Source organism: Lathamus discolor, chromosome 5 (assembly GCF_037157495.1).
Source record: "Lathamus discolor isolate bLatDis1 chromosome 5, bLatDis1.hap1, whole genome shotgun sequence".
Taxonomy (NCBI): Eukaryota; Metazoa; Chordata; class Aves; order Psittaciformes; family Psittacidae; genus Lathamus; species Lathamus discolor.
The window spans coordinates 78893399-78918480 of NC_088888.1; the positions used below are offsets into that span (position 1 = coordinate 78893399).

The window sequence follows — 25082 nt, forward strand, 5'->3', positions numbered from 1 at the left end:
TGATCTGCTTCAGGATAGGAAGGGTCTACAAGGGAATCTGGACAGGCTGGGTGGATGGGTGCAAGGCAGGTGTCAGTCTCTTCTCCCAAGTAAGAAGCGACAGGACAAGAAGAAATGGCCTTAAGTTGTGCCAGGGGAGGTTTAGATTGGATATTAGGAAAAATGCCTTCACTGAAAGGGTTGTCGGGCGTTGGAATGGGATGTCCCGGGGAAGTATGGAGTCACCAGCCCTGGAGATATTTAAATGACATGGAGATGTAGCACTTATGGACATGGTTTAGGGCTGTACTTGGTAATGCTAGGTTTACAAGTTGCATTCGATGATCTTAAAGGTCTATTCCAACCTAAACAATTCTAAGATTCTAACTATTTTTAGAACCTCCATTCTACCCTTCATTATAATTCTGTGTATTAAACTCTCTTTAACTACTCTCAGAAAGCAACATTTTTAATTACGGAGTTCAGAACAACCTTAAAAACAAGTCTCAAAAGTCTCAAAATGCACACCACAGTTTCATAAATGGAAAATTATCATTTAGGAAAAATGCCAGGAACTGCAATAGCAAATCAAGAATTATTTTTAGCAGACGTGAGATGGTATGAGAAAAGGTTTTAGGGAGAGCTATTCAGTACATCTGGGTCTCCTGAAAGTACTCTACTTTCTGCAAAGTATTTGTCAGTTCCCATCTTTTCAAATATTTACCTTAAATCAATATAAAAATACTCTTTAAAGAAACCCAAGAATTTCCTTCAACTTAGCAAACCCAAAAGTCATTCTAGAAATATTTTCTTTGGAGTATTGTCACCAAAATTATTAGAAACACAAAATTGTTTTTCCTTACCGTAGTCTGTAACTGATTTGGGAGCACGCTGTTCTGCTTCTGCATTACGTTTCCTATTCTTGGATTTCCAAGCATGATACACCTTTAGCCTTCTGTGAAACTCTTCTCTGCAAGCTGCCAGCAGTTCAATATCTGTCTCAAAAATAAGGAATGAAAAGTGAGAAATATTGGAAAAATAATTTATGAAACTATTTTCTGTATTGAGGTGAAGAACTTTAGAGCACGTTTTAATACTAATATGTTATATAATAAATCCTTATTCTCTGCAGCAACAGGGCCTGTACTTTATGGCCCAAAAAGTCCCTTTAGTGCTATACATCATTTTCACCTTTAGAGTAATGGCAGTCCCCAAAGTAGCTGTTCTACTGTGAGATATGGAGCAGTGAAATATTGCAACTAAAATTTCCACTTCACTAAATTTCCCTGTTGACTTTATCACAAGTCAAACAGTTCAGAACCAGATAAAATTTCACTGCTGAACTTTATGTCTGCAACTGAGAAAAAGAAGAAAAAAACCGGCAACGTGACTGCTCAGATCTAGGTTCTTCTTCCAATTTTTATACGCATTTTAGTTTTTCTGAATTTCATGAAACTAAGAGACTGAACAACTGGAAAGCTTTTTCATTAATATCTTAAGAGCATCCAAACTGGCTTCACTAGGGGTGAAAACAAATTAGCATTAGTATTAGCGTACCACCTATTCAGCTAAGAACATTGCTCCAGTCTTTCAGATGTAAAAACAATAGATGCACAGTCAGAATTTGGAGCTAACCTCAGGCTTTAAATAAAAATGAAGAGAATGGGTTTGTTTCCATTTTCTACATCCATGGAGAAATTCTCAATTATCTTAAATCAGAAATTAACCAACTGCTTTCAATCAGAAGAGGGAATATTTAATAAAGTAATAATTATTGTAACATTTAATAAAGTAATAATTATTATGTTTCTATCTTCATAACACTGGGGGAAAAGGAATCAATGTCCCAACTGCGAACTTCCCAAATTAAGTTACACATCCTGAAAGTTATATAATAATCTTAACATCTAAGGCAGAATATATTTTATCCTGTGCTTTACATGTCATTCGCTTCTTTGTGATTTGGTGACAGCAAGAAGTGATGGCAAAATACTTCTTAGAACACACATATTCTTGGTAAAACACAACAACTGTTATTCACTTTATGGAAATACATAAAACTGAGACAATTTAATTAAAAAATTATAATGTGTATCTCATGGCCCAAGCAGTTTAACATCACAAATATGCAATCAGTAAAGGAGGTAACAAAGGAAATTCTGTTTCCTCAATATGGAAATAGGCTAGTTTGCTGCTCCCTTTAGGGTAATAGAACTTTGTAAAATTAATTTAACATTCATTCAAACCTGAATAAATTCACAAGCAAGATTTTATCTTTGTCATAGGAAGAAAGTAACAACTTTCATATTAACTACAACTTGACTTCTCAAATCAGATAAAAAAACCAAACCAAATAAAAACAAACTTACCACAGGATGTGTTGATTGTATCACGAAGCTCTGCATACTTCCACTTACTGAGATCATGCTTCTTAGTACCAGCAGCAGCTTTCGTAGCTTGAACTGAAGGACCCCTGCCATTTAAAAAAAAAAAAAATAAATGTGTTTTTTAAAGTATGAAACAGGAATTTTTACAATAGGATGAACAGATCCCACAACCAACACTGCAACATGCTTATTACAATGAAAACTAGCAGCAGAGAGACTGAATTAAAAGGCAAAGTACCATATTATTTTCAAGATGTTCAAATGATTAAGAGGAAGTGAAAGCACCTTTTACATCCAAAATCATATAATAACCTGATTTGTTGCCTAGACATTAGGAGTTCTCATAAATAATTACCTCTTATGCGTGAAAAGATACATATTCTATTTATGTGTACATCCCCCCATGCTGTTGTACATTTTTCTTAGTCAAAATGCACAATACAGGCAACAAAGAGTAGCCATATATACATTTTTAGTTCCATTCATAAAAACAGATGAGGGAAAGTATTTCTGGATTAGACAAGAAGTAAGAAAAGGAATTTCTTCTGCTGTTTAAAACTGGACTAGGACAAAATCCTTGTTACAAGACCATAAGAAATATTTCATGTCTTTGACTCAAGTCTAAGTTGAGAGAAGAAATCAAATTAATTCTGTATTAATTATAAATTAGCTGCCAGACAAAGGCAGTATTTATTCATGGGGGGAGGGGGGAGAAGGAAAGAGGAAATCATCAAGAGGTACCAAGGCAAAAAAAAGACCAGAAATGTCAGAACCCAGAAACTCTCAGAAGAAAGGCTGACCAGTATAAAAAGAATCATCCAGAAAGAGTGTTTTTCAAAGACAAATGGTATTCATCTTGCAGGTAGTATGCAAAGTCAACAGCAAATGGAAATGAGAAATCATTATAAAATCTCCATCATCTTTAACAATATGTATAAGGTTATCCATATAACAAACAAACATTACCTGTATGCATATAAAGATAAACCAGATTTTTTTTCTTATTACTTTTGTTTTTTCCGTAAAAATTGTATGGATGAGAAGTGAAAGAAGTCTCCCTCAGAAGGGGCAAACTTTCCATGATTGTTTGGATATAAACAAAGTTCAAAACACTTCAATGTTCAGTGATGATCAGAATACTTTTTAAACACTAAGGAATGCAAGAACAGCCACATGATTTTACCAACCTCTGCATAACGCCCATGACTAAGAACATGAGGCAAACTGAATTATCTTTCAGGCTCTGAGAGGATTTGTTCAGAATAAACCAGATATTTAACAGCGTAGCAAAATACTTGATGCAATATGTCACATTAAAAATTCACAGGAGAGAAAACCAGGAGAAACTGTGCCTTTTCATTTAAAGTCTGTGCACGCCACAGTATTTTTGTGGGACTATTACCATATTACAGTATTTATAATCCAGTTAATATAATTTTGAAGTTTATTTTTCCATAAATGTCTCATGAAGTTTGATGTTGTTTTCCCTTTTTAGTTAACAGCTCCATGTAGATGTAGCAGTTTTGAAAGCAGTTAACAAATGCAATTTAAGTTTCATAGAATAAAACAATCTGTTTAACCAAATGTTCTTTTTAATAGTAACGGAACCATCTTCAAATGTAATTAAAAATACACAATCTTACTGTTTATTGCAGCATCAGCTTAATTATGCCTACTCATACTACTAATCTGACTCAACACACAGCTTCCAGTTATGCTGTCTGAGAAGTCTGACATGAAAAATTACTTCTTTGACTTTTAATCAGTACATAGATGAGGGACAGGAACTTTTCCTCACCCTAAGCACTACTTGTAAGTGTTAAACAAATCATTACAGTCTCCTTCAAAACACGTATTTTAATATTTTGTTATCACTGGCATACCTGTACAACACTAAAAGATTGCTGATAAATATAGCTTCCACTGCCTGGTCTCTAACCTTCTTGAACCTAATTTGACAAATCCTATGGATTTTCCTTATTTAGCAACACTACCCACCACTCTAAGAGTTTGCTACATAATTTAGAGCAGCAGAACTAGGCTGTAAGATCTCTGGTTAAACTTATAATCTTTAAGAACGCTAATCCAATTGAACGGCTTAGTCTTTCCATTCCAGTGCTACTCTGCACTCTGCAGATCATTCTTCTGTTTTCTACATGACTTTAAGCATAACATTCTGGCAGTAAGAGCAGCATCATACTTGATAATCAGTCTTCACTGTTCAATCTTTCACCACTCTATCTGACAAAAGTTATGCATCATAAACAGTATTTTCAGACTTAAAAAAAATTGTCAGTCTTAAGTCAAGAGTTCCAAGTATATGAAAAGTGATAATGAATACGAAAACAGAAAAAAGTTCAACAAGCATGCAGTAAGAAGTATTGTATTTTGAATTCAACCAAAACACAGAGCCTCTGTGTTTTGGCCCAAAGTTCTGTGATACTTTGCACACTGAGAACTGGCCATTGTTATTGGAACAATATCAATATATGCAATATAAACTAGCCATCTAAATTCACATGCAAACTTAATTACACACAACATTGTTTATTTCTATTCTTAAAATACCACTGCAAAAAATAAATTAGTGAACAGCTGCATTCCCAATTTTCAATGCTACAACTAGAAAATCCATCAATCACGCGAGACTGATCACTTTCAGACTACATACACACAGCACAGTATCTTGCTTAACAATAGATTCACTTTTTAAAACTAAACAATTTTACTTCTTATGTAAGCTTCAGGAAATGAATGTCAAAAGGTTATTTCTGTCCTCAAGCTGCACAAAATATTTTCTAATTACTCTGATATGGAGGACATTATAACAATTTATTTCAACAGAGAATTAGTATTCTAACAGAAACTAGCATGAGACTGTTCCAGAAGAATTGTATTCAGATCAAAATCTCCATTCTCCTTTCCTACCGCATTGTGTGTAAAATGTTGCATTAGCATTCAAGAAATCTCAGAAGGGGATTTTGTTTAGATGTCTTAAGAGGGGTTTTAATATGCTTTTGACATGCTAATTTTCAAAACTGCTTTTATTTGAAGGAAATTGTAACTTGAAGATCTTCTTATTAACAGCACTAACAGTTACATTATCATTAAATAACCTCATTAACTCAGTGGTGAATCTGTAGAAACACTCCTTTGAAAGATGTGGAGCCTAGTTTGCTATTATCATTATATGAAAGGTGAAAAGAGAACAGAGAACAAAATACCAGGGTACGTGAGCTATTCTTATTCTTTTTTCTATGTATAATCAATTAAAATAGCAGAAAAATAATTGCTGAAAAAGGTGTTGATAGAGGAAATTTATCTGAAAGAAATAATTATCTGCTTAGCACTTAAAACGCCCCAGATTCCAGTATTTTTCATTCCATAATAATTCAACCCATTTCATGTGCGTGATTTCTTTTTATAAATGATTGATTCATTTGGTGTTGTCTTCTCACCTACCTAGACAATATTTCTGACATTTCTGTGGCCATTTGTTCCCTATAAGAAAATTGATAAATAAGCATAAACCAAACACAATAGTATAAAAACAGCCTTTTTAACTGTGAAAGTCTCTTGCCAACCAAACTGAAGCTAATTCAAGGGTATAAAACAAAAGGCTACTTATTTTAAATCCCTTTCCATTCTAATATGCATACATACAGTCCTGATTCTGCAAAGAGAAATAAATCACGCAGGGCAGGGAAAAACGGATGGAATGTGAAAATGTTTACACTAATTACACAATAATCTTTAAATTATTAGGTATATGAGATTATTAACTTGTTTATTAGACATCAGCAAAGTAGTGGATGCAAGGTATTACAAATCAATGTGAAGATTATTATGGGTTATTAGTAAATAAGAGGACAAGATCAATTTTATTTGAATTAATCAGTATTGCTTTTTTTCTATTAGAGAATTCAAATAGAAAAAAATGCCATACGCAGTCATTTGCAGTTTTGTTCCATCAGCTCTGCAAATAAAAGATATTTATGTTAGATAGACTACTTCATAGTTACCTTTCTAATAATGTGAAAAAGTAAAAGGTGGGTCATGGCATTTCTTGCTCTCTCTCATCTTATCAAAAATTTTGAGACATGCTACTGTTGTATGTTATGCCTGGATAAGCACGTTATAAGAAACAACAGCAATTCTCTTGTAGGTACTCTGGTAACAGGACAAATGGTTTCTTCATGCAAGCTGTGAAAAGAGAGTGAGTTCAACTGCCTTACTGAAGACCAGCATGCACACACATGTAGCACTGAATATGGTACAAATTAAAATTTATTTGGACTGCTCCATGCAAGGCACAGAACAGATATATTGACACCACCTTCACTGAGGCTAGCTTATTTTGATGCTGTTTGCTATACTATATGTTTCAATAAGACACGTAATAAAAAAATATTGTAGTTGAAAGCAGATGGTTATTATTTAACTAATTTTTATGTAAGTGCTAAGCACTTCTGTTATGTCACCCCTAGGTGTGGTAAATCCCTATGACACATGCTTTCAAATTATGGATGAGTAATACAATTGGATGAAGTCAGGAGAAGTCCAGTGTATCCAGAACAGAATAAGCACAAATAAAAAATGCTCTATCTACTGCCACAACAAACAACTCTTCTTTGACAGCCAATGAGTATATTTTTCAGAGAAACTACTTATGAATCATTACATATCTACGAAAACTAATGGTGAATGGAGCAAGGTATTAAGGAGAAAAGAAATTAAGTAGGGGCTATTCGTTTTCAAATATGACCACAAGCAAGTACGACATTATTCCCTAAAAATGAGCAAAATACAAGAGTTCCTTCAAAGTGGCACATCAAATTCACCTTGTTCTTCCTGTTTCCACTACACAGGTAGTTCAGCACAATGGAAAAATACCCTTTTATTCATGCCAACATAAAAATAAGCAGGAAGTTATAATTTACAATACTATGTGAAAACCCTGTAGAACCAGTTGCACTGCATTAATTCAGTACGGAGTGATACCTGCTTTATCTAACAAAAGCAAAATTTAACAGAAAAGGCAAATATACATACATAAAACTCACAGTGATTTCAGTGACAGTGATTCAGAAGATGGCAGAATATAACTTCTTTAGACTCTAATGAAATTTTAATTGACATCAGTTAAAATAAGTCCTGAAAATTTATATAAATTATTGTGTGTTTTGTTCAAACCAATAAATAGTTTTAATTTCAGAGAATTCCCACAGGTTCTATCTTTTAGCCAATTCCTACAGTTAAGTGGAAATCTACCCCTGAATTTCCATAGAGGCACTGGAGTCTGGAGAATGTTTTAATTTCTTTTCAAACAAACCAAAACAAAATCAAATCAAAGCAGAAATTAAAAGTACTTTCTTCACTTTTTGGACATGCTTAAACCTCTTTGAAGTCGACTGCAGAAACCAAAGTGAAAAAATTTGCTAATGGCTAAAAAACCCCCCATAATAAGCTGAAAAATCTCTCTCATGCTTTTTCTAGAGTTATATATTATCTTGTTCAAGAAAGTATTTACACCACTATGTTAACGTATTCAAACCATTCTGCACTTTCCAGTCATTCAGGAAAGTATCTTCATGCTCCTACTGCTACCTACACAGTGGAGAGAAAGTTGCAGTCATTAATATCAGGACGGCTAGTTCATTACCATTCTGGGACTATACAAGAAAAACAAATACCAGAATCATCCATGAGCAGTTGGAAACACTGTGGAAATTAGAGCCGACTGAAAAGTTACTCAATTGTCCAAGTACTTCTTTCCTATTGCTTCCCTTCTTTGGTATTTAAGAGAATTCTGCCAGGTTGCTGCACTAGAGTGACTTTGAGTTTACCTTTAAAGTATTGCACCACTATCCAAAGAGGTGAAGTATTAAAAATCTCCAGAATGCAATCTGTGAAGCAATCTGACATCTAACTGAGTATATCAAAATCTTATCTGAGACAATATGACAGCTATTTTATAAATGAGGACAAAACCACAGTAATTTTAGTGTGTCTAAAAACCAGTATCATACATAACAAAAAAATGACCCAGCTATCTCACATACACATACAGTTATTTAAAAAGTATATATCTAGATAAAATTTGAGTAACAACGAGAACAAATCTGGGAGCTTGAAATTTCATGGAGTCACTTGGGATTTTCTTACACCCCTTCTTTCAACAAGAACAAACTGGGCAGACTAGCACTAATGAAGTCATCAATTATGTGATCATGTTTATAGGTCTCCTTACGCAATTTGACCAATAAGTACCATTTTTATTGAAACTTCTAAGTTGCTTCTAAAGCATCATCCTTTACACATGAAGAGCTCTTGCTCTTCAGGCAACATGGATCCATATACCAAAAGCCAAGCACTTCTTGTGACACACAAAAATTCACACTAAACAAAAAAAAAAGTGTAAGACAAAATTTAATTTTCAAACCCATCTATGTTAAACATACTAATTACACCTTAAAAAACTTACCAATTATGACACCGATACAACTACTACTACTGTACCAGAAAGGGTATAATTTATACTTACCACTAAAGAAATTCCATTCAGTAGTTTAAATGAGTCATAGAAATCATAATTGGCTACCATCCTTGCCAGAACTCAAAAAGAGAACTGCAGTCATATTCACAAGCGCCTACTAAATTACTGATGTAGCAAGATGCAAAATGGAGAGAGTTTTTGAGCAAAAGCAAATTTTACAAGAGACAGTAACACTTAATTCCATACCTGCGCAAGCCTAAATCAAGCTGAGCCTCATCATTGATGAGTTCTGCCTCACTCTGGGCAATTCTCATTGCAAGTTCATGATCACGACGTTCCTGTTCAAGCACTGCCTGGTGCTGGGTCTCCTCTTCTCGTTCTCTAGCTAGCTGAGCCTCAATTTCAGCCTGTTTCATAAAAAACACACCTTTAACCTTATCCAATCAAAATCAAAATAATTAGATAATTTTAAGATCCCTTCCAACCCAAACAATTCTATGAAAATGCTACGTAAGCAAATGATTAGAAAAATATGCCAAGTGGTATATTTACAGCTTCCAAAACATGCAAATTTATGGAACTGAAAAAGTATCAGCGTTCCAAAGTAGCAGCAGTCCCAAGAAAAACAAAACAGCTACAGATTGCATCTTGGTTTTTCTATAGTTTATCAAATAATTATAGCCCACCACTTGTATTTTGTTTTTAAATTATAGTGCCCATCAGTTATTCCTTATTTAAAAAAACACGTGAAGCTATTATGAATATCAGAGTTTAAAATTTTTTAGGTTCATTCAAACTCATGATACACAGCAATATGGTTATTCCTCCATAACACTAACACAATATTCCCTTAATATTCTGCACTTGGCATTATAGGACTTTGCAATAGGCACTGCTTTGCATATTGGTCCGTGGTTTCTTTTGAAACGGGATCAAGTCAAACACTGGAAAACTCTGTTTGAGGTTTTGAATTTAAGCAAATGGTCAAAGTCCAACCGATGGCAATGCAGAAGCAATACAGATATACTGCCTCTGCAGAGTAAAACTGCAATTGCAGTTTATCAAAGGGTCCTGCACACACAGTAAGTGAAATGCAGCCATCCAATTCATACTTCTGAAAGTCATACACCTCAAGTCTTAGCAGTAACTTTCTCGGTGCCCAAAAGCCAACAAAGAAGACAAAGTCACCTCCCACTCATCACTGAGAATTTGCACCATTAACGCAATGTAGTAACAGAAGTGACTTTGCCCCATGAATCCCATTTTAGATTAGCTGATAGTAACGACCACCAGAATGACAGATAATGAGTAAATAACTGAATGTAAAAGAAAGGCAATCTAGTAGGGTATTTCTATCTGCTTTGTATTCAAACAGCATTTCTAAGTAGAAGTGTAAATTATATTCTGCATTGCAGATATTCACTTCTCAGAAACAAAAAAACATAAATAAAGATGGTCCCTAGAGTGCCAGCAGACCAAGTTTTAAAACCTTCTGGCAACAGGCCATCTTACTTTCTCAGTGGACAAAGTTTAATCCATTTAAACTGCCCCTGAATGCAAACTTATCCTATGAATTTCTCAGAAGACACTAGGCACATGTGCAATGGTCTCTAAGCAATGATTTAAAGACTAACCAAATAGAAGCTTAGTCTTTTTTATGTTTAACTTCTACAAGCTGGTAGCACTGTTAAAGTGCAGAGCCAATACTACAGGAAAGAGTAATTTTTCATCAGAGTTAAGCTATAATTTCTCTGTTAGTCCCAGTGAACTGCTTAAACAGAATAAGTATGAGGGGATAGAAAAGAGTATGCAGATGCAAGGAGGATAAGCAGTGCTAGGCTAACTCTGGGGTTAACAAGATACAGCAGAAAAGTTCTGCTTCTGATTAATCATGGTCAAGGCTTAAAAGAGTCTGTAAATATCAGTGACCACAGCTCTGTGCTTGCTACAACTGCCTCTACAGGAAAGATTTTTTTTCTCTTTACAACTGCTCTCCTAGTTGACCCAGGCAATCTCAAACACAACAGGAACACAAGTGTAAAGGGGCCAAACAGCCTCAGAGTGAGAATTCATGATGGGGTCAGCAAGAAGCGTCAGGAACCAAGGGGTAGGCTGTGGAGGAGTAGGCGTTGAACTGCATGTATATATTCTACACGAAAGTAGCTAAAGGGGCTACTAGAGACAGTCCTGTATCCTCTTATTATTACTAATATTCTGAAAGTGGTTATGGTTAAGCTGGTACATGACACAGCCCAAGGTCCAAGCATGATTTCTACTAAGAGAGTGCCAAACTTGCCTGACATGGAACATTGGCAAAAATTTCAAAGGCTAAACTAGGGTTCCCCATTGTTGTGCATTTTTAACTTTACAATAACTTTAAAAACCCTTTAAAAGCAAATGCACCTCTACTCAGAAGACCAGAACTTGCATGTGAATTAGATTAGGTGATCTGGGATGCCCTAATCATAATTTGTGCTTTACATATATTACTAAAGCAATGCTGCTAAATGATTCTCAGACACATATTTAGAAACTGAAGCTGTTAGACTCAGTGGAGGTCCTAAGGTGTGAAAAAGATTTTTTTTTAAATTAGAAAACAAAACAAACAAACAAAAAACCCCCCACAAAAACAAAACAACACAACAAAACCCAAACTGCCACACAGCTGAAACATTAACCTGAATACGCTTTTCTTCCTCTTCCCTCTTTTTCCTCTCTTCCTCTTCTTGTTTTCTCTTCGCCTCAATCTCAGATTTCCTATTGCAAAAGAGAAGGAGGAAATGAAAATATGTTATTATGATGCAAGTGAACAAGAGATAGGAAAGCATCTCCCAGAAAACTGAAGGGTAATCCAGAAGTCAAGTACAGTCCTGATGACAGGACACTATATTGAAAGTCAAGAAACTTTCTAAGTTTATCTGTATTTGCAGCTGCATCGTGTCATTTCCTCCATACTCTATTATGACTACACTTATAAATCACTGGGAAAGGAAATGTTTCAACACTGCATAGCGCACCAGGAGTACAATCCCAGCAACTCTTTAAGCACAGGACTGTGAAAAATGACCTCATTAAAATGCCTTTCCTATTTTCTTCTTATTCTATAACCAGCAACTTATTCAAGACTCACAGACGTCTTTCTTCTTCCTCCTTCCTTCGTTGTTTTTCTTCCTCTTCACGTCTCTTTCTTTCTTTTTCCATTTCTTCCTGGATGCGTCGTAGCCTCTCTGCTTCCTCCTCTTGCTGCTTCTTCTTTTGCAGTGCACTCAGAAGCTGCTCTGAGCTTCTCACTAGAGCGTCATATTCTTTCTGTATCTGTTCCCTAGTCATTATAGTGGTCTGCAAAATTAAAATAAGAAGAGGGGATTATATTCTTTTACATTTGCACTTCACTTTTAACACATGCGTATTGAAAAAAAAATGACATGAGAGTATTGAGCAGTACAATTAAAATATATATGATCTTTAGGTTGGGTTTTCTTCCTGAAATCCTGGAGATCCATTACTCCCCTTATTCTCCTCCCTCATATAAACCCATTCAAATTAATCTCCATTTTATCTCCAAAATTAAGCATGAATTCTCTTTAAAACATGCCTTTTTTTTTTTTGAACCATGCAGTTTTAAGCAACAGAAATTAATTATCCCCATGCTAAAATGAAAACTAAGGGCTTCCTACGTTCATTGTGTTTCATGTTATTAGCTGCTAGAGTGGCTATTTACAGCTCTGCCTTTTATAACATAGTGCAGAATGGTCTTTCTTACTATGTGTGCTTGCATGCAGAAAAGGTATTGGACTTTGCTGTGAATAACTTCTTAAAAAAAAAGTTATTAATAGCAAATAACAGGTTGAAAATACAACAATAACCTTTGCTACATGTGTAGCAAACCTCACTCATAGCTACAATTTAATTTAATTTTACAATTCACATTAAGGTATACTAATAAAACCACAATATGGGGTGTTTGCTGACCTTTCCTGATGGTACATGATGATGATATTATCTTGTCTTAATTGTTATCTTAAGAGAGCTCTAAATTGACAGATTATCATCTTTTCAACTGTGATTTTAAATAGGAAAGTCTTAATATGGTACACTAGGAAAGCTATAATTTTGCATGAAACAGAAATTCAACACAGCAGTTTTTTTCTAACATTTGCAAACCCCAGCATGCTCTCATTTTGTCTGTGTGTTTTTGTGGTTAGAAACAGAGAACTATAGATCCTGAAGCATAATCAGCAAGCTGAATTCTCTTTACTATCAAGTCTGAAAAAAGCTCATAAGTGGAATATAGATCTCTTCACTCTGTGATAAATGCTTGCATGTTTCAGTCCTAGTTAATTTAAAACATTGCTAATATGAATTATTCTAATAATAAAAGCAACAAGCAAATTATTAACAACACTTTTCTCACAATATCAACACGCATTTTTGCTTTATATTTCCTAGTGCCAATTTTGAAACACAGGTAATATCAAAGTCTAAATGTCTGCAGCATTCAGGACTCACTTCAGTTACACTCACAAGTACTTTTAAAGAGGATTTACCAAGTACCTCTAAAAATTAAGACCTCTATATTAAAATGTCTTTTCTATTAAGAAAAATACATTGGTCTTTAACATCATCTAAAGTTTTTAAAAGATTCAAGTAATAAGAAACTATTTCTCTGTTTATTATCATACCTTAATTTTGGTCATTGATGCATCAATAGAATACTCCAGCTCCTTGACCTGCTTGCTCGTCTCTGCCTTGCCCTCCTTCAGAGCACTTACTACTTCATTAAATTTACCAAGTCTTTTCTTCAGCGTACGCACTTTTATCAGGCCATCAATGCTGTGAAGGTAAGACAGTTTATTTGTATCTTGAGATGTTTTTACAAGGTAATATTTTTAAAGCTTCCAGTAATCACTCACATTAAAGAGGTAGACAGGGGATACAAGTTATGCCTTCTGATAAAACCCACTCTCTTTTTTTGAAATTCAAAAGTTATCACATGAAATAACCAAGCAACGGAGACTTTTGCAAATATTTAAAACTGATTAGCAGACAGCAACTCAAAATGTAAAAAGGCATTTTTTTTTTTTGAGACTTCATGAGGGGTTGGGTTTTTTCTGGTTGTTGTTTTGGGATGCTTTTTCAATAACAAATCACTAGTATCCACTAGAGGATTTTGACTGAGTGGATAAAGGTTGAGTTGTTCCACTTATTCAAATCATGGGGCTGCATCAGATAAAACTTAAGTACGTGAACCTAGTCATTAGCCCCGCAGGTGCAGGGGCTAGAGGAAGAAGTCTGGGGAAGAGTCCAAGAAAACTTGGAGCTTTTTTTAAGAACCAATACTGAAGGCCACACATACAAGTTACAACACTGCAGAGATGTCTTCCTAGAGAGAAATTGCTGAACTGTGATTCAGGAAAACAAGAGACACAAAAAGCAGAAACTAAATCAAATCATTAAAGATGAGTACAGAACAGCTTAAAAATACAGGGCCATGGTCAGAAATGCCAAGGTATAAAATGAAACATACTTATCAAAGTTTGCAAAAGAAAACATTTTATATAAGACTAGAGAGTTGGATCTCTATCAAAGAACAAAAAGATGTCAGCAGAATATAATGACTGAAGTACTATTTCCACCAGTATTCCACACAGTCACATTTAAGCTAACAGAAATATTTAATTTCAAGAGAACACAAGACAGACAGAACACATAATTATTTTTAAGATGAAAAAGACAGGGGGCCTACAAAGGAAGGTGTGAATGGGAAAAAGACAAAAATTAATAAGCTTAAGTTTCATTTAGAGAGGCTTAACTAAGGATTTCTAATAACTAGGCTATCACTGAAGGACTTTATGAACAAAGAGCTAAACAAATATCTCTTAGGAGGTTCAGATTTAGTCTATTCACCTTTTGAAAGAGAAGAGGAACACAGAACCTCCGAAAGTGTCTCAGTCATACTTAGCATCATTCAATGAATTCAGATATATTTAGTTAAGCATAGTAAATCTCCTCTTTACATTCACAAGAAAATATTATTAAGAATCCATTTTCTTCAACCAAGGAACATTCTCTTACCGTGGTTTATGCTTTCTCTTGCACAGCCACATACGAATAGTCTTTTGTATCTTAATGCAGGCACTGGCTCGATATTTTATCTTATTTTTTACTGTAAACAGACAAAACATACTGAGACTCAACAGCTTCTACAATTTAACACAACTCCTGTATTACTCACACACTAGATGGCTCAAAGCTATGCAGACAACATGTGCTTGAGAGCTAGGTCTGTATCACAGTACTTAGGACACAGCAGACAACAGAATTTACAATCTTTAGCCAAGGCATGGGGACTCCCACCCAAAACAAACAGGAAGAATTCAGCACGTGCACACTCACATGCATGCATGCACACACACACACACGCACCTCATTCCAGCTTCACAGACACCAGTAACCTCAGTGAAGTCACTGGACCTAGCAAGCAGGAAGTGCTCAACATAAAGTCTAAGTACTGTGCTGAAGGATAATCAAGTAGCCAGCATCTGATAGAGATAATAAAGTGCCTGCAACTTTGCCGAGGATTTCTCTGCAATACTGAAATTGAAGAACACAAAACAGAACTTCCAGCTGTTTTTCCAATAGTGTCTTCATCTTAAAACTCTAATGGCTGGGACCAGGAGAGCGGTTAAACAGAATAATGTCAAGGTACAGGTACTAGCATGCTTGCCAAGTAGCTCAGAAGTGCAACAATAATTTAAGTTTTTACATGTCTACTAGATGAAGCATAGATGCCTAAAGATCAATGCTGCCTTTTGTTATCAGCTGAGCATGTTTTGTGAACACAGTGTTTTTTAACTACTGGACTTAGATGATCATAAAGATGCGCTCTACTTTTTGTGTACCTATTTCAGCTTTATTCTGGATATAAATTAGCTTCTAATTTCCTATAAAACACTATAAAAAAAAAAGGTACATCGTAACAGTATATTATTTTCCTGGGTTGCTACTATTTGGACATAGTGACAGACTTTCTGTCTTATCTTTCTGCTAAATGGCATAAATTTCTAGGTCAAAAATTATTTTAGTCTTACAATTTCTGATATCTGAAACTTATATGAAAAGAACTTATAATTTCTATTTGCCCTGGTATAAATAGCAACAAATAGTATCCAATCAGTGATGGATACAGATGTCACAACTGTGCTGGCCCAAACACACAGCCATAAGGCATGAAGCCTTTATGCTTTTCTTCCCCATATTAATGAGTACTTTCCACCCTCTATGTTATTATATAGATCCCTGACATCCTGCATCAGACCTTACCCCACCTCCCAGATAGCTTTATTGAAGCACCCCACAAGCACCAATTTCTATTCCATACCGCCTCATTCCTACTCTGCACAGTAAACTGGGAAGGCCAAGCACCTAGGAACTGTGTGCGTATCAATAGCGATAGGCACTCATTTGCTCGTCACCAGTAATTGCTGGAGCAGAGAATGCTTGCCCCATAATTCAGGTCAGTGCTTTCAAACATGCAGTTTCTGTCTGGAGATGACAACCTCTGTGCAGGCACTTCCCAGAACTATGTGACTCCATGTTAGCCGAGAGTTGAACTACTGTTCTTTCCTGCTGATGCAGAAGTCTCTTCCCTGCAAGACCTGTGATAGATAGTTATTTCTGTGCAATTGTCCAGGCTTCAGCAAGCACTGAAGCAGACTGGACTCAGGAGACTGCTGGTGGGCTGGATGTCCCACTTTGAAAAACTCCTGCTCTAAGTCCCACTGTATGTACCTAACATAAAGCATTTAAAAAATAACAATAAAAAAAAAATCTCACCAACCTTGAAATCAATTGCTCAGACTTTAGTGTGTAACCATCTGCTTACCCATCCTTGCCCACTTTTCAAGGTGATAATAAATGCTCAGCTATATTTTTAACATTGATAAAACATGAAATACGCACATTTAATCACTGACAGAGAACACCATTGAACTTTTTTCCAACGACTGCAAATGAGCCAGCGATTCACTCGTTTCACAAGCTCTGCTAAGTGATCTGGATCAGACTTCATTATCTGATCAAACTCTGCAAACTAAAGAATAGAAAAAAAAAAAGTTTTACAGAGCTGGAGAACAGAGAGAATTAGACATTATTATTTAAGAGCATGTTGAGTGTATGTAATCCTTATAACAATTTCAATTACTTCAAGTAAGCAGGTACATCTTGCATCGGTTTATTCTCTAATGATAACAAAAAAGACTGCAGGATTTTTCTGTTTAACTGACGTGCAACACTTGGCATTTTGAATAATGCAACCGTTTATTAACCACTAAAAATATTTCTTGCCACAATTCTATCTATATCCTGAATACTTACTCTGGCCTTCCAAAACCTTGAGACATGTCTAATTCTGTATCTGGGAAAAAATAAAGCTCTGAATGCACTTCTCAATTTTCAACCTTTGCATAAGAATCCAACTACAGGCAACCTTTTCTGAAAATCTTGCACTATTACTTTTCTCTTATTATGGCAGGAAGAACATTCTTCTGAGACTACAATAATTTTCCTTTCCAGTCACAACAGCTCCCTACTTCATCTTTCTCTGCATAGTAACAGCAATGCTCAAAATCACAGCAAGAGTTTTCAGCTATGAATAGATTTTACTGGAAAATACTTTTTCTTTGCTCTGACTAGCTCTTTTTAATAGTCAACATAAGTCTTAAGTGACTGGTAGAACATCTGGGAATACAAACACTGCATTAGGAATTGAGCAGCATTAGCAACAACACTATGAAACAAACTATATCAGTATTAATACTAGCTTTTTTCATAGAAAATGAACACTATTTACAAAAAACATTGGGCAACCTTATTTAAGTTGGCCACACTTATAGCAATGCTCTGAGCAATGTCACCTTCAGAGGTGCCTTCCAACCGAAATTATTCCAAGATTTATATTCATGAAGTCCAAGAGAAACATTACCTTGCCAGGTCTAAAAAACACCTTGGTTAGCCCAAATTTGTAATCATTTTCATTCAGTCCCAAGGCTTTAAATAGTGCCTGAAACACCAAAAACAGTCAGGATTATATTCTGCCTCCTTCAAAACCACCACTCTTCACCCTCCCCCAATACATGTTCTGTCCTGGATATTACACCTTGTTTTACTTTATTATACCAAGTTTTACCTTGCAAAACAGCCTAGGATCCAGTCGAGCTAATTTTTCAGGCAAGTATTTCTTGTACATATTATATAGTTCATGAAATGAAGCTCTTGAAGGGAAACCACCTTGCATCAAATCCAGAACTGACACCATTCCTAAATTTATAGAAACACATGAGCAAAAGCTGGTATCAGTAAGAAGCAAAGGAAGCAGTGATTTTTATTATAACCAAGTTTATGATGTAAGCCTCAAAGACATTGTTCAGAGATTAAATCACAAAGTTCAGATGGGACTTGATCCAGACTCTAATATTTCTTGATCATGCGATCATTCACAAAAGGTTAATACTGAACAGATAAGAAGAGCCCATATGATCTTCTTCCTATTGAGAGGTAACTAATACCAAATCTAATATTTCTCCTAAATATTTTTTTTCTTTTTAGCAGAATTGACTTTTTTTTTTTAAATAAAATTAAAAACAAGCAAATAATGTCAAACCAGGCTTTTCTTTCCATCATGTCAATGATATTTGTGAGATGTGGTGCAAATGCAACATCAAATACATATGCAGTGCTTGCTAGTGTGCTTGCATTGCTACCTATCAGCTGCTAAGATGTAACTTTAATGCTGTTAACCTGCAAAAACCTACTACTAGGGATATTAACGTAATTCTGATTTCTGAAAAACTGTTAAGCTTTTGTGACAATAACGTGACACATTAAACAACATTAAGCACAAAAATTAAGTACAAAATTACAGAAAAGCAGAAAAAATAGTACTATTCAACTCTATCATAATATTTAATAGATCAAAGAAAAGAGGTATGTTCAATTATTAGGTATTTCAGCTATAACTGACTGCCCCTAAATGCACACGTTTCTAACACTTCACCTGCCACAGTAATTTAAAGGGATTCTATTGTTCTGGACTGTACTGCTGCCCTATTGACTTTGTGGGCACCACAAAGAGAAGGGATTCAACCCCGCCTTGGGAAACCTAAATTTATGTACCAATATACGGCTATATGGCTTCTTACAAAGGCACTGTGTGGCTAAACTCTCATTATAATCAATGGAAAAGCCATCAATGGAAATTACATCAACTCTTCTTGTGAAGAAGAGATCTTATGGCTGTTCAGATGAATTATTTCTAGGGCTCTATTGATCGAGAGCTAACTTACTAAGAACTAAAGTTACCAAGAATCTAAATAACTGTTCATAAGACATAAAAAAGCTACCTTCAAGAAAGCAACTGTTCAAACTAGGAAATTATTGCTTCCATCTCACATATTTCAAACTTAGGTCAATCTATAACACCCAAAGTAATAAACAGAAGAAAAACATTACCTGAACACTGAAGCTGAGAAAGAATCTGTCCTCCTTCAAAATGGTGATTTGTCATCTTTAAATTAGGTTTGATACAGCGAATAAAGCTAGACCCCTATTACCAAAACAAGAATTTAGCCGAATCCACGCATTTTAAACCTTTTGAAATAACAATTCATCATTTAAGAATTATTGGGGGGGGGGAGGGGATGGGAGGGGTGGGGAAGATACAAAATTTTAGTATTTTTATAGAGAATTGCTGACATTCTTCTTCTCTCATATATCAGCTTTGCACCCTAGCATTGGTCTTGATGTAACTGATCTCAGTGCTCAAGCTATTAATTGGACCTTCAACTTTAGAGTTTTCACTCAGCTGTTCTTCCTAACATTAACACAATCTAATTACAATTTAGTAGCCTAGATTCCACTACCCTCATTACCTTCTACAGGCACAAAACCTAAATGCCTCAGCCTCCCCGAGTTCACATTAGTGAACATCCTGCAAGCCCCCTGACAATGGAATCACACCAAATGAACCTTACCTTCCTTTCTCCTAATTTTTATAATTTCTTTCGGCATGGCTTCTCTCTCCCTTCATGTTGTTCTAGCCTGCTCCTCTTTCAGCACCATGTGTGCTACCTCTAGAATTTTGACCACTGCTTTGTCTGATCATTTCACATTCATTAAAGATGACAGTTTTTGCAAAACACCCAATTATTCAGATTTTATTGCAATAGGTGGCTGTTAATGGTAACTTATATACTAAAACTAAATTGGCACTTAGAAAACATAATATTACTCCTGGTTTGCAATCTTCTCTCTTTTTTCCATCTTTCAGCTGAGAGACAGCACTTGCCAAGGGAGCTTGTATTAAAAATACACCCTCAGTCACAGGTTAGCTAAATTCAGAGTACAGCAAGCCTGGCCACATACTTTTTTTCCTAGACTGGATCTCAGTTATAGAGTGTTCTGTGTTAAAGAGATCATCTTTCTTTCAGACCAGCCTCATGAGTACAGTAAAATCTTAGTTTCAACTACACCCCAGCACCTGTCCCATTCATTTCCCATGTTTCCCCCCCCACCCCCAATTTCTTTTTGACAGGGCATAACCTTATATCTAAAATTTATTAGAATATGAAATCAAGAGCAAGAAGAATTGTTCCTACAACTCCAAATTCTAAAAAAAAAAAAAAAAAATGGGTATGTTGAACTACATTCCACAAACTCTCAAATTACATCCGCTAAATTAGCAACTACTCATTATGGGAATCTGGTTTTTTGACCATATGTGCATTTACAACCTACCACAAAAGTGAAATGAAACACTTTATTTTTAATGGCTTTACTGAATCTGAAAAGTTAATTAATAGTAAATTATCATTGCCTTACTTCTACATAACATCTCTAAATCTTCGGCAAATTAGTTAGTCATTAGTGATAAGCAGTGAATGGAAGGAAGTAAAAATGACAAAAAGGAGACTGCAGCCCACACAGTTTTCATATTGTTTACCCAAATTGTGTAACTTTCATTCTACAACTTTTCTAAAGGGGGAGAGGGAGAATGGGTGAAGAGGGGGGAAGGGGAAGGGAAGAGGGATAAGTAACTCAATAAACACCACCAGCACAGGAAGATGTTTCAGAAGTGCCATATAACGTCAAATGCTAAAGCAATTACTTATCATATTTATTGTAAGCCATGTTGCTTAGATAATCTGTTATGACATATTTCAGAAAATTATTAGCCTGTATCTGCATATACTTACAGTACTGTGAAGCTTCTCAAGAAGCAAATTTAACTGTGTCTGTAAAAGAAAATAGGTATTTCAAGAGGCTTACTACAACAATTACAGAAACATGCACACAGAACAGTGGTACAGCATTACTGCATGCATGTTCATTGTTAGTATATCAGACAGAATTGATAAACATTCACAAATTTTAACAGACAAAATCATGCAAGAGTACATGAATGGTCTTGCAGGAATTGATTGTGGTTTAACTGGGCAACAATACTGTATGGACTAGTTACCTACTACAGCATAGTTATAAAAAAAAGTGCAAGCCCATGTGGGAAATTAAAGGAAATAATGCCTATACAATACAATTATAAAAGAATATGAGACTGATCAGCAATAATTAAAAGAAAAACAGACTGAAAATTCATTGAAACCTGAATTTAATCTGTAACAAGCATATATTTGTATGTTAAGTAATTAACGTTAAAAGCAGGTATGTTCAGAGTTTTCTTGGGTTTTTTTGAAGCTAAGTCAACATTTACGTGAATGAACCTGCATAATATATTTTTAATTCCAAGCTTCCACATTTTTAATATTGTTGATGACAATAGATTATAATTTTAAAATCACATTTACCAAAGCTTCTTTTAACCATAGGATCATGATAAAAGACCGCAGTCATATAACTATTTGGGGGCAAGTCGACAGGATTTCCAGTGACTTAATACTACCAGGGAAAACAAGTTACAGTTGCTATTGGATGTAACTGTTAGGGACTTAAAATATTCCAGAACCACATCAAAGAAACATCTACACTTTTACTTTACAGATGTGTTTGCTTCACCCCATTGATTACTGCTGTGCCAGCCTTTCTAGTTTACCAGCAAGCTTTAAATATATATAGACTGAAGTACGACAAAATTCTGTATGTCCTAACATATTCCTCATTTTCCATATTGGAACCAAAATTGAAAGGATCTGACTTTTGACTGGTATTTTTAACCAGACCTTTCAATTACCTTGAATCCAAGAAACCAGGTTTGTATGGGCAATATGCGTCACCTACAGCTGCCAGTCATCCTTGCAGTGGATAAAATTGGTTTATTTAAAGTATCATGGTTAGAAAAAGAGGAGTGCCACAAGAGGCATGACAAACACTAATAACCTCCTGCTCAGTTCTCACTCACACATACTGTTTATATTTCTACTTAAATATAATCTTCATGTTTTCTTGAATTACAAATACTTAATTTTGAAAGGGACAGCCTGATTTCCATCAAAAAAACCCCACATTTCTGCTAGAGGCAAAATACCCCTTCCTTATACTCTGTGATTCAATAAGAAATAAGCCAGAGTCATTCTTAGGTAAATTTCACTAACGAAATGATCATATGAATAAAACATTCTGCTAAAACTACTGCTCTTTGAATTATCAAGATTTAATCCATCATTACCATAGTAAGATAAAATCATCCCAAAGATTCTTGAGTAGATCTGATTAACTAATTAACCATTATTCCCTCAAATGATTCATGAGAATTTTAATTAGTTATAAGGAAGGGATGTGTGAAGGATTTCATGAAGAAAAGTCTCTGCAACATCATCTAATAATTTATGTAATTAGAAGAATTTGAAACAGACTGACATAGTGGTAAACAAAAATTCTTATTCTTAAAGGGATGAAATTTCTAATAAGGTAACAACTCATTTTGATTTCATCTGAACTGAAATAGTGAAATTTTCAAGGCTATTAGTGTTCATCAGCAGCACATGTTGTGTCTGGGAAGGTAACACTAAATGAATTACTGGAAGTAACACATACATTCAAAATGCCATGAAACTTGAAAACATTGAAAGAATTATAGATTGATGGGCCAGATCCAAAGAGGACTTCAGTCATGTTCGAAGTGAAGAGGTGAACATCCAAAGTCCAAAAGGCAATCCAAAAAGTTCCTCACTCAATTGCTGCTTAACTTAAAAAAAGTTTCCCTTTTCATTTCAGCCCTCCTTGGACTATGGTATCATTCACATGTCTACATCTACTGGATGTGGGGTGCTAAATTCAAGAGGAACTGTAAACCCAGATGTAAGAAAGTGGAAACTATGTCAAAGAAACCACAATTAGTTTCATTTTGAAAATTCAGTAATAAAAGACAACGGATCCTAGCTTCACCCACAAAAGACTCATAGTGCAGAGTTTGCTCAGGAGATGACTTATCTTTATGTAATTCCATTTTTCAGTCTGCATTCTGATCACATATTTTATATTAAACCAATTGCTACAGTCTAATTCTACAACCACTATATAATAAAAAGGAGGATGAAATAATCATCAGAGCAAAACTCAAAGAGCAGGCTGTCCAATTCCCAGTTAAATACCAAAACCCACTACAAGTCAGGCTCTGCCTCTGGCTCCTATTCTTCCTGGTCCCATGAAAATTTTACTTCTGGCTACATAGCAACCCATCTGCAGAAGGATCTAAAGAGAATTCTCTTTGGCAGAGTGACCAATAACTTGGTGCTACAGGAAACAAAAGAGACATAAAGCACTGAAAGGAGTACAGACCTTAAGCAGAATACTGTTTCTACACAAAAAGCAAGCGCTGCTATCGTACGCTTCCCATTCTTCAACCTCTGCATTTTTAGAAAACAGTTCTAAACAGTAACCACAAGATACAATTATGCAAGTAGGAATTTATCTTGCCATCCTGATTCAGCAGTTAACCTTGACATGGAGCAGAAATGCAGAAATGCTCCTCTGCATAGAGTGAGTAATGGCCCATTTCAGAGGAAATTTTGGATTGTCTAAGATCTGCTCTCCCCACAGACTGCTCAATAAGTCTAGCCAGGAACACGATGCAGGGTTTTAGGTGCCCTAGGTAAGGTAGCATACCAAAAATGGTGCAGCACTTGACTTGCAAGGATACAAATCCTTCATTGGATCTGGCCCAGATGTGTTGAGAAGAGCTCTTGCTGAAATTGCAGCAGCTCTACCAACAGTAAATCCATGAGATTGAAAAATTTACCTGCAGCCCATGCTTGTGCCTGCTTTTCATCTCTTAATTCCCCTATAGTTCTCTTTCTAGCCATCCTGAGCTGGAATAGTCCAGCTAAAATAAAACTGCTGAATGAGAAAATGATGCAGAAAACATTTGGAGAAGACAAGGTTTGAAGGTCAGCTTTACAACAAGCAGAAGAAAGGAGAAAATGAGGAGAAGCATCAGATTCAGGTATTGAGAAAGGAAACATTCAGCACAATGAACATCCTTCTGTGAAAGCCATGATTACCTTTATGCTTACAAGAGGAAAAACAGTAGTTAGGTTAGGTATTGAATTTTGAGAATGGCAAACTGTAGCCAATCAATGTATCTTCTAGCATGCACAATTAAGAGAGGAAGTATGCCTTTTCCCACATTTAGAACTGCTTAAAGTCCACAGAATCTAAATTTAGATCTCAAGATCTGAGATCTTTGTGGATTCACAATTCTCACTGAAAAACTACTGTATAATCTCGGTAAGGACTATTATAAACAATCTTTCTGACAGAAATGCATAGCACGTAGCTCAAATATACTGTGTTTTTTATAATTCAATAGAAAAAAATCTATTTAACAGAATTTTATTTATCTGAATCTCAAGTTACCACTAGTTCTCCCAACCTGGGGTCTGCTTATGTCAGTTAACTTAAAACTAGCAAATACTACAAGATCATTTGCTATACTGTTACCTTGAATTTGTTTCCTACGCTGATGAAACTAAGTTTCCCAGCTTTTTGTTTGGGATCCTTGTTGTTGTTAGTGTTAGATTCAAACAGCTGTCGAACGAACTTGTCCTTGGATTCACATATAAGAGATTCAAGGGACATGTGCAAAGCATCGTTGTTTTTTTCCACAAATTGCATCTGAAAAGACAACCCAAGAAATAACAGCACGTTTGCTTCACTGCCCCAGTTACTTAAGTTTTAAAGAAAACTAAAAGAAAGTAGTTACATACATA

General features: G+C 35.3%; 1 protein-coding gene across 2 annotated transcripts in view; it reads right to left on the reverse strand.

Moving 5' to 3' along the window:
• MYO6 (myosin VI) overlaps window positions 1-25082 on the reverse strand; it is a 110287-nt gene that overhangs the window by 9458 nt on the left and 75747 nt on the right. The window contains exons 18-32 of one of the 2 annotated variants that reach the window (XM_065681396.1): window positions 24814-24987; window positions 21114-21152; window positions 19372-19465; window positions 18050-18180; window positions 17846-17923; window positions 16825-16954; window positions 14938-15028; window positions 13545-13695; window positions 11993-12201; window positions 11541-11619; window positions 9109-9269; window positions 6313-6342; window positions 5829-5867; window positions 2349-2452; window positions 843-974 (exon numbers count right to left, since the gene is read on the reverse strand). In XM_065681396.1, the coding sequence (XP_065537468.1) occupies window positions 843-974; window positions 2349-2452; window positions 5829-5867; window positions 6313-6342; window positions 9109-9269; window positions 11541-11619; window positions 11993-12201; window positions 13545-13695; window positions 14938-15028; window positions 16825-16954; window positions 17846-17923; window positions 18050-18180; window positions 19372-19465; window positions 21114-21152; window positions 24814-24987 (1642 nt within the window). The remainder of the gene's footprint in view (window positions 1-842; window positions 975-2348; window positions 2453-5828; window positions 5868-6312; window positions 6343-9108; window positions 9270-11540; window positions 11620-11992; window positions 12202-13544; window positions 13696-14937; window positions 15029-16824; window positions 16955-17845; window positions 17924-18049; window positions 18181-19371; window positions 19466-21113; window positions 21153-24813; window positions 24988-25082) is intronic. The other variant, XM_065681395.1, reaches the window with a different exon arrangement.